Source organism: Andrographis paniculata, unplaced genomic scaffold (assembly GCF_009805555.1).
Source record: "Andrographis paniculata isolate CXL003 unplaced genomic scaffold, ASM980555v1 Contig5END, whole genome shotgun sequence".
Taxonomy (NCBI): domain Eukaryota; kingdom Viridiplantae; phylum Streptophyta; class Magnoliopsida; order Lamiales; family Acanthaceae; genus Andrographis; species Andrographis paniculata.
Genome location: NW_026137595.1, coordinates 3,779,687 through 3,790,949, shown reverse-complemented (window position 1 = coordinate 3,790,949; position 11,263 = coordinate 3,779,687). Strand labels below are relative to the sequence as shown.

At 32.2% G+C, this 11,263-nt stretch overlaps 1 protein-coding gene across 1 annotated transcript; it reads left to right on the top strand.

Moving 5' to 3' along the window:
- Positions 1–229: 229 nt before the first annotated feature.
- LOC127259162 (uncharacterized) lies at positions 230–1,819 on the top strand. The gene is made up of 2 exons (XM_051286305.1): positions 230–894; positions 1,276–1,819. The coding sequence occupies exons 1-2, from the start codon at positions 382–384 to the stop codon at positions 1,336–1,338; spliced, it is 576 nt and encodes a 191-aa protein (XP_051142262.1). The 5' UTR covers positions 230–381; the 3' UTR covers positions 1,339–1,819.
- Positions 1,820–11,263: the final 9,444 nt, after the last annotated feature.

Genomic DNA, 11,263 nt, shown 5'->3' with positions numbered 1-11,263 from the left:
TGTAAATCAATAACACGGAAATTTCACAAAAAATGCATTAAAATTCACCGCCAACTTATTTTATAGTATATCAAAAAAAAAGCAAGGTGGCGATGGGATGGCAAGTTGGGACACGTGGCATAGGAAACTGGGGGGCTGAACGGTGATTGGGTGGTGCATTGCGCCGGTGATGCAGGCGAGCTGAGTGGGCCCCATCGTCACCACCAATAATTGATCGAATTCTCTCTCCTAATAATCAAACCCATCTGTGTTCTTGCTGGCACGCCACAATCGATCCAATCGACTCCTTCTTCTTCTTCTGCGAAGTCTTCATCGTCGAATCGATTCTTCCTCTTAAACCCTAAACCCTGCGCCGTATCCTCCCATGTTACAGTGCTGGAGATGGTGATCCCATCGCCATGGTTGCCACGCTTGCTGCTCGCGGTGTTCGTCCTCTTCTCCGCGTCAATGGCGGCGATAGGGTCGGGGTACGGTTCTGATTCGGATACGGATTCGGATGTCTACGAAGTTCTGAAGAGCCACGGACTTCCGACGGGACTGCTCCCCAAGGGAGTGACGAATTTCAGCCTGAGTAGCTCCGGCGAATTCGAGGTGCACCTGGATCGGGCGTGTAATGCGTTGTTCGAGAACGAATTGCACTACGACATGAACATTTCCGGCGTCCTCGGCTTCGGTAAGATCGACGCTCTCTCGGGTATTTCCGCCAAGGATTTGTTCCTCTGGCTCCCCGTGATTGCAATCCGCGTCGATATCCCTAGCTCCGGCGTGATTTACTTCAACGTTAGCGTCGTTTCCAAGCAGTTCTCTCTCTCCTCGTTCGAGACTCCTAGGGATTGCTTGGCCGCTCCCAGCCCCGATCTCCACAACCGTATCATCGCACAGCCTGCTCCCGAGGTCAATTATGTTTCGTAATCATTCATGGAATTTGGGGATTTTGTTGTTACAATACCTAATTGCTTGCTATTTCATCGATTTACTCAATTTTGTCGAACTATATCTGTTTCGATTGTTGAAATTACTGTGCTGAATAAACGTTAGAGAAACAAAATAGATTGGATCATAACTATGAACTGAAGCGATTTGCTCTATGCTAATGAACAATATCACAAGCTTTATCTGGTGTCTCGATCGATTTCTTGTTCGAGAACTAACTAGAATTCAGTTTCTCCCTATTTACTCGTAATCGAACTGTTCGATCGACAGTCAAGTTGAATGTGGTGTCGCTGCATTGCTTGTTGAGGATCTAATTACTGACCTGTGCCTTTGGTTGATCAGATTCGATCCGGGAGACGTTGGTTTTGGCGTGAACGGGATAATGCTGCAAGAACAATGTTGTAGCTTTTGGATGGACAGACAAGCACGATGCACAGTAGCTCAATCACGTTCTGTGATTTCATATCTTGTATGTACAGGTCTTGTTTAGAGATCATAAATTGTTTCATTCGAGTGTGCGTTCTTGTGGTTGCCTGTGTATTGCCGAGTCTTCAAACTAGTCGTTGGCGCCTCACCTGTCGGTGACACAAATTATGCGCGATGAGATCGGAGGGTTGCAGCCAGGAAGAGATAATCATAAAACATACTGTACATCTGTTTTGTGGAGGCAGATAGAGGAGGAGAGGACAGTGAACAAGCAAGGATATCTGGTTCGAGGAATCAGGTGATAAATTTCTTTGCCACACAGTTTGTTACGACACCATTATTGATTACGAATACAGGCAATTGCTGAATTGGTTCTCGTTTTTGCAGTGTAAGAAAGAATTGTTAGTCAGTGAGCTATACATGTTTGATGGAAATAAATAGAAGTTTCCTTTTTTTCGCATTCGACCTGTGTTTCCTGTTCCGTTACATCTGTTATTTCTCTACCTATGCAAAATTTCGATCTGATTCATTGATGTGGTAGTTGTAAAAGATCAGCTGAGGCGAATTTCGTATTACGGTTAGCGATTAATTGCAGTGAAATTGTATTTTTGTGATGGATGAATTTGGTTTGTGTTGAACATTTGATCCTATGATGAAATAATGTCTGAAGATCGTTGGAAGTTAGGTAGGTGTTTGGGACAAGATGTTGTTAGTACGTAAGATTCGAACATTATTGTTATTATCCTTTTGTCATCACAAAAGTACTTGTGATGTTTATGTTTGTTTGGGAGTAATATTAGTGCCAATCTCTTTTAGCTTTTAATATTTTGGAAGATACAAATCACGTGTCTGTTTGTTGTTGTGTGTTTCACGAACGTGTCGAGTAGAGTCAAGCTTTTTACTGCGATCGAGCTTTTGTCTGTTTGGACAGCGTAAAAAGATGGGATCGAAGTTTATGCATTTTGTGTTTTAACTTAAATGTATGCACTCTTGAATGAATGTATCAATTTAGTGTTTAGAGTATTAATAATTTTGTTAACAATCCGCCTGAACAGCGAAATCGTCAACTTTTTACTTTTGCAACAAGTTTGTAGTCAAATTGGAATAATTTTGATGTGAATAGTCAAAGTGGTAATTATTGATTGCAGAGTCAAACAAATTCACTCTAATGTGCTGCGAATAGCAATAATCATTGTCATCGTTATAGCTGTCCAGTTAAATTCGCCAAAGTTTACTCACGAATAGCCATAATTCGATCTTGGCATCGATGTGCCATACGAATAATGTTGTCAGTTCCAGGGGCCATTCAGTTGTTGTTTCGCTAAAAATAGTTATATCTAGGTGTTATCTTAAAGACGTCAGCAAAGTACGGATTGTAGAACATCTGCGAACAAGTATTCAAACATAGAAACAAAATATGAATATAATCTTTTGTACTTTAAAATAGACAAAAATATTATATTATTGGGTGACAGAAATATTTGATCTCCGTGGATTTTGGTTTCATGATTTGATGTGTTTTTATACCCACATTTGTTTTCATGTTGGGCTATGGGGTATACTTTTGACTTGAGAAGTGCTTCACTTAAAGCAGCCCCACTTCGTACTTGCATAGGTGATATCCTATGAGTATCCTGTCATTTTCTACGCCTAAGAACAATGAGAAGCCATTAAAAGTTCAACAATTAACCTACATCACTGACATGAACATTAACATTTGTTGTTCGTACTTTTTCACTCGAGAAATGATAGAAGATGTATCTTATAAGTGTTGCAATGCGAACTGATGTAGCTTGATTTTCCCATTGAACCAAGTTTGTTGAATCTCCACTCATCATGGTTGAGCGTCCACTTCAATTGCTCATAAGTCTAATTTTTCAGACCCATTCATTCGAGCAACTTTTGAAATTGATCTCGGTTTATACCTTTTGTTAGCGGATCCACTAGGTTATCATTAGACTTCATATAATCTAATGAGATTACTCCTTGTGAGATCAATTTTCGCACGGTATTATGTTGACGATGAATGTGTCGTGACTTACCGTTGTACATCACATTTTGTGCTCTTCCAATCATCATTTGGTTATCCCAATGCATCATTATTGTAGGTATAGGTTTCTTCTAACATGGAATCCTTTGTAAGAGTTCTCGAAGTCACTCAATTTCCTTATTCGGTTTATCCAACCTGATAGGTTCCTATTTCATGGAGGATCAGGCTACGCATATTTTCTTAACCGATTTCACAGCATAATACCTCATTTAATCGTAAACACATATCGAGTGAAGAATGAGTCACTTTGGTCTAATATCTAACCAGTAATGGAATAACTTTTAAGTGCTGAAACTTATTTAAAAAATCATAACCTTAGGTTTTGAGTATGTTTTAAATATCTCAAAACTCTCGTAGTAGCAATATGATTATCTCTACTTAGATCGCTAGAGTATCTCCTCAATTTATTCACTGAGTACGCAAGATCGAGATACAATTCCTTTAGAACATTTAACACTTTGTGGTAATTCTTTTGAGCCACAAGGTTACCCTAATTTTGCTCTATTTGATGCTCGGGTCAAATGAAGTTTCCACCCAATAGTCCACCACATATACTAAACTTTCTTAAAACTTTAATTGAATAGTGAAGTAATGTTAAGACACTTTTCTTTGGACGTCTAATTATTGATCCAAGAATCAGTTTTGCAAATATCCAAATCTTTCATGTCAAATATATATATTTTTTAAATCATTTATCTTGGTTATACAATGAGTCGTTGTTTACACTGTCCACGATCAACACATCAACTACACAGGGGCAAACTAGTTCAAAATGGTTAGAATCTCTTTTGTAGTTAACACTTTTATCGTACTCATTGTGATTGAAACCTTTTGACAACATCATTTTGCCAAATTTCAAGTGCTACTAATTTGGCACCTATTTGAGTTTATGAATTTAACAAGTTTGCACACTTTTTCAAGTATTGAAAACCTTTAGGTTTGTTTTATGTATGTCTTATCCTCTAGGTCATCATTCAATAATGCAGTCTTGACATTCAATTAATAAACCTCTAAATTGTGCAAACAAATAGCATAAGAGACATCATAGTTGAGATAATTCTAGATATGAGATAATATACGTCATAAGTTATGTCCCTACTTTAAGGCCTTTAACAACCAATTAGGGCCATAAACTTCTTAACCAAATCATCGGTTTTAGATTTCCTTTTGTAAGACCCATTTATATCCAATGGGCTTATAACCTTTTGGAAGATCAATTAAGATCCAAATGTAATTTTAAATGATCGAATCAATTTTGTCATTTATCACTTCTTGCCAGAATTCAACATCGGGTCTCAATATTGCTTCTTTCATTGTCTTCCTCTTTTTATATAACATATAAATGTTGATGTTTGGGTCAAAGTCTTTGGATATTTTAATTTTTTAAGTACGTCTTGGTTATTATTTCCAAGGGTCAGGACACACCCTTCGTATTCTTTTGAGAACATTTATGAGTATCATTCTTATCCTTGTAAGGGAATATATTTTCAAAAGAAATATATTTCTTGACTCCATCGTCATCCCTTCACGTATGCAAGAGATTTTCAACTTATGAATGAGAAAAAACACGCGCTATTGTCAAGTATTTATCTCACAAATATGCAATCAACTAGTTTTGGACCGATAGCAAAGCATCTTGACCTTATACAAACACCACCCACATCTTGAGATATTTTTTGAAAAGCTTATAGTCTTTTCCATAATTAGAAATGATCTATGTCCTTACTTTTAGGGGGGTTTTACTAAAATTTGATTCACCATCGATGTGGTTCCCCCATGCATGCTCTAAGACATTTTTTGGAATGCTCATGACCTTTCTATGACTCGTAAGAAAACTATATCTTTACCTTTTGGGGAAATTATATTTGAATCTAATTCACGGTCAATAGGGTTTTTTTTTTTTTATATGTTAAGAGATCATTTTGAACCTTTCAACAAGACATTCATCATGCCATTCGATATTCGGTTTTTGCATTTTGCGAAACTGTTCACTACAATGAATATGGAATCATCGTTTGATAAATCATGTCATTGGTGGCACAAGAATTTTCAAACAAAATCATGTATTCGATAAATTTATCGTTTTGAATATCTTTAATTTTGACGCTAATTAAACTTTCAATTTCATTCTTGAAGTTTTTAATAACTTTAAAGATTTTTGTCTCTACTTCCAATAAATAGAGGCAACAATATTGGGCACAATTATTCAAAAAAATGACGAAGCACTCTTTACTCCCTCTAGTTTGAATAAATGTTAATATGAATACGTTGGTGTGAATTAACTTTAGAGGCACAATATTTCTTTCATTACTTGGACATGGTTATTTTGTTGATTTTACTTCAACACGACCCTCAAAATTTGATCATAATCAAAATCCATTTCCTTTAGTAAGTTTAGACTTACTAATCGCTTTATGAAAATTTTATTACATAGAATCTTATGAAGAAATTTATAAATCCAAGCACAATTAAGAATCCAAGTCATACATCTTTCAAAAAAAAATTATGTAAGAAAAATCAATTTATTTGTGATTATCTTTCTTTTATATCCACATCAACACATATCATGTATTATGCTATCTCATAAGAAAATTTAACATATATCAATAATAGACTAAAGCTATTACAATGTCATAGGGCTAATAAAAATAACTTTAGAAATGCACCAATAAAGTTTAAAGAAACAATAATATATTGCAATAATTAATATTAAATAATCAGGGAACTCATATAATCAATCAACACAAAAATTTCAATATATTAATATTCACCTTCACAAGAACAATACACAAATATATATATATATAGAGAAGAGTTTAGCATTTTACCTACGGATCGACTCCTACAAAATTTGAATCATAAATTTTCATTTAATTTCGCAATCAGTTTCCTACTCTGATATCATTGTTATAAACTAATTTCAAGATCAGTGGGTTTTCGAAAAATACCTCATAGATGCAAAATGATACATTTTGATTAGGAAAATTAAAATTGAATAAACTCAAATTAATAATACAGAATCGTAATTGAAATATATATAATCTAAAGGCTAAAAATTAAAATTGAGAAAAACGAGAAAACAATCCTTAAATAAAGTAAAACATAAGCAAAATGTTATGTATGTGTTTGTTTTCAACCAGAGAGACAAATTTAGTTGTTCATCCAATTTTAGACCAACTCTACTAGCGATAAGGAGTGTCAACGAATAGTCGAGTTTTGTACTTTTTGGTGGAGGTATGGAGTTTGATTATAAACTTCACCATTGGATTGGAAGAACAATGAATTAAAAGTATTTTTTAAAAAATTTCAACTTGATTCGGCGATTAATGAAGCGGGAGTCGCCATTTTTTTCAAAGCTACGCATTCTTGTACATATATTCTTTCTTTTCTCCTTTTACTTCATTTAGCTTTCATCGGTGGTGGCGCCGATAAGGTGGCAGAAAAGGTGCCGGGGGTGGTGGTGTTTGTGGCTAAGGTGGCGGTGGTGTTCGGCACGGTAGCTAAGTAGAGCCTTGGGCCTTGGCCATAGACGAAAGTTGGTCTCTAGTGACGAAAGAGCTATCCACAAGTAAATTAGGATTTATTATCTCATATATTTCGTTAAGCAATTGTTGGAACAATAGAGGATGATGATGAAAATAGTCAGAGGATGAAGTCAAGTCGATGAAAAGCTCTTCTCAAAAAACAAAATATGGTCGGTACTGCTCCAGTGTATCTATATCATTCCCAAGGCAAAAACGGCTTATATGCTCTCGAAGTAGCACTACTGTCGAGAGGCCTGATGAACAGGGAAATAGTGAAATTGTTGACAGAGAGAATGAGAAGAGAGTTTCACGAGTGATGGGAGAGAAAAAGTTATCATTCAGTAGGTTTCCATACTAAGGCTCAATTCAACTAAATCCGTAACGTCTAGCTATTTCGCTCTTGTAGCTTGCACCGAAATAGCGTTCTAGATGTCCAATCAACTGTTCTGCCTCAACACATTTGGGGGAGAACCAACTAGCTTGTTTAGGTTCAAATGGTCGAGCTATTTATAGGCTCTTCACTCAATAAAATTTGGAGTTTCTCTCTTAATACAATCTCAATAAATTATGAAATAATCATAACAAGAATCATTACATAATTAATAATTCCGATAGAACATTCAAGATATGGTAACAACTTCAGATATAAAAGTCATTCATATAGTAAATTTTATTCGTTCAATGTGAATAAAGTTTTTTCAGATTTTGTCTATTTGACCCACGAGCTTTAATCCAAGCTGATACGAAATTCAAAACTTGAGTAGACATATTATTAAATAATGTGATATGATTAATAATATATCAGTCATATCACCCATTTCTCACTAACCAGAATTTTGTTTTGAAAAAAAATAAAATTAAACACATAATTTATATTTGATTTTTTGAATTCTCAACCATATCACCCATTTCTCACTGACCAGAATTTTGTTTTGAAAAGAAAAATAAATTAAACACATAATTTATATTTGATTTTTTGAATTCTCAACATGATAATTGCTGCAATTCCCCACGAATGGAAATAGCTAGTGCTTGGATTTTTTGGCTTTGAACCTTCTCATTTTCAATATCATCGAACATACAAGCGGACTAGTGAACTTCGCCTTTAACTATTCTTTCATGGCATACACAAAGACAATGTTATTAAAATGACAACATCTCACTTCTTACGTATTCTTACGTTTATTTTTATTTTGGACTATGAAAAATACTCCACCTTTGTTCTGATCTTTGTTTTCATGATTTTTTCTTTTTTACTATATAAATTACTTTTCTTTAGAAGAATAAATTACTATATTATTACAAAACATTCTTTGTGTTTATTTTGTAATTTTTATAAATATAATTTTTATATTAGGTATAAAGAATTACATTTGTAATATAAAAAATATGATATTTTGTATTGAATTGTTAACATTTTATAAGTGGATAAATATAAATATATTATAAATATTGTGGTAATATGTGTATACATTGAATTTTTAGTAATATTTATATATAAAAAAAATGGATGTGATCTTTTTGTGAAAAAAATCGCACATATTGTTTCCCAAAAAATTATAACAATTATTTTTATATTACCTACGCAATTATCCTCTACTTCATATAAAATATATATTTTCAAACTATTTTATAAAACAAAAACATCCGTGTCACCAAAAAATTATTGGGTAAATAAACTCATTACTTTGATTCATTTTTTAACTATAAAATATAAAATCGTAATGGTTAAGGTGATATAATCAATAGGATTAGCTCATTTAGAACATAAAAATATACTAGACAAAACATGAAAATACATCAAGTGACATGTGATGTATGTATTGCTAGTATGTGTTTTTTGTTCTAATTTATATATGAGTACGTTAATATACATTGTATGCTGAAATTAATTATAGTGTATGCTATTTGCATTACTATTATGTATTATTATTTATTATCACAACAATCATGCTGAAATTAATTATAGTATATGCTATTTGCATTACTATTATGTATTATTATTTACTATCACAACAATCATATAGAATACTTCTTTGAATTATATTATAAATACATATCATATTTTTAAGTAAAAAATAATTAAATATACTATTATTAAAATAAAATTAGAAAATTAAATAGGTAGAAAAATATTAATTTACTACATTATGTGCGAAATATAAATTTCGCTTCATGGATAAGATTCACGTAACTATCCAATTATCTTTATATTTCCATTCATTAAATGCAAACAACTATTTAAATATAAATTTACATTAATATAGCAATCTATTTTATTATTTTGAGTTTTTCATAATTAATATATTAAAAAAATTATTATTTTTGTAACATTGGATCATTGGTATATAAATAGTCAATAAAATATTATTATTTCTATCGTTAAATATTAATGTATTAATACAATATATTATAGAAGTATATATTCACGTAACTATCCAATTATCTTTATGTTTCCATTCATTAAATGCAAACAACTATTTAAATATAAATTTACGTTAATATAGCAATCTATTTTATTATTTTGAGTTTTTCATAATTAATATATTAAAAAAATTATTATTTTTGTAACATAGGATGATTGATATATAAATAGTCAATAAAAATATTATTATTTTTATAGCTAAATATTAATGTATTAATACAATATATTATAGAAGTATATGTGCAGTGTGTATATGTAAATATATATAAATACATATATGGTGTATGGATACGTATATATGATATAGATATACGTATGTATATTACGATTTAGTTGAAAAATAAACATGAGAGAAAAACAGATTTTGGATCATCCATTCATCATTCACACTAACAGATGTAGATAGATAGATAATTGAGGTGGTAAAAGAAATGGTTGTTAGTGCATCCACATAGTATCGATTTATACTATACATGTATACTAGGATATCTTTACTTTAGGATGTCTTTACTTTGCGATAAAATTATAATATATGTATTATTTTAATAAATTTTATAATTATATGATAAAATAATTTAATATTTATTTTGAGGGCAACTTGGATTAAAATTCCTCTGACGTAAAACAGATTTAAATTCAGTTTCTCTGTATTAAGACAAAACACTGCACTCCCTACTTTTCAATTTTGTTTACACTTGACTCTCTACTATCCATTTTTCCCATGAAATTACAAATTAAAATAATGCAATGAATGTTTGATGTACTTTTGTTAATTTTATATAAACCTATAATATCTATTTATGTACTTCAAAGTTATTCCGATGTACAAATAAAATTTCAAAGTAATGTGCTTGAAGTTTTTATTTGTATACTGGGATTAGTTACGGAAATATAAACCAAAAACAAAATGAAACCTAGATAAAACTCACGATCTTACGTTGTAAATAAGTTAATTTCTTTTAAAATTTTCTCTTTCACTCTGTTGCTTCCGGAGCACTCTACGGAGATCATCTCATTCGAACCCCTCCGCAAAAACCATTGCCGTTGCTAGAAGTATTTCTCGCCGCTGAAATCTCAAATCCTGCTCGAAATGTCAAAAATGTTTTCCAAAAATTGGAGTTCGAATAAGAAAGTTAGAAGTTTAAATTTTTAAAAAAGAATCAATATTTTAATTTTGGTTTTTTTAGTTCGTGGTGTGCTTTAATCTATTCTTTTTGTGCCTCAGATGGATTTGTACAGCCTTCGTGCTGGACCATTTTATTTTTACATCGTATCGCACCGTCGGGTCTAATATGAATTATTTTGATTTTTTAAAATTGTAAATGATCTTATTGAGTATAGAAGTACCTTCATTTGCATTTTTATAGGTTTACATAATGTAGTAAAATGATTAGGGTGTGAGGAGTTCCTTATTTTCTTCAAATATTGTAGGCACAATTTTTTCTTGCAGAGTGACTTTTTAAGTACCGAAAGTGTTTGAAGATGTCTCTATCATGTTATTGGTTGTAGATGTATCTATTTTGTCGATTAGTGAAAACTTTGTTCGTTGTTTTTATATTGTTTGTGAATATCTTCAATTGCATTCGGTGTACTCTGAGTTTTAATTTATATGTCTCTTTAAAAATATTACTTACCTTCGCAGTTATGTTATAAACTTCAATCGGTATTGTGTATACTCATAAAAACATTTCTTTTTTTAGATGATTGTAGACCCGAGAAAGAATACAAAGGGTTTGCCTCCATATTTGTTTTACCTTTTTTTCTATACGAAGAGTGCTAAATTAGAAATTGATATGAACGAGAAACAATTGAAAGTTGTGCAACTTATCCCGCTTGGATATTTTCTTGATTGTCCAAAAATGAAGTATCTTAGCATCGGTTGTGGGGAATGACCAATATGTTTGA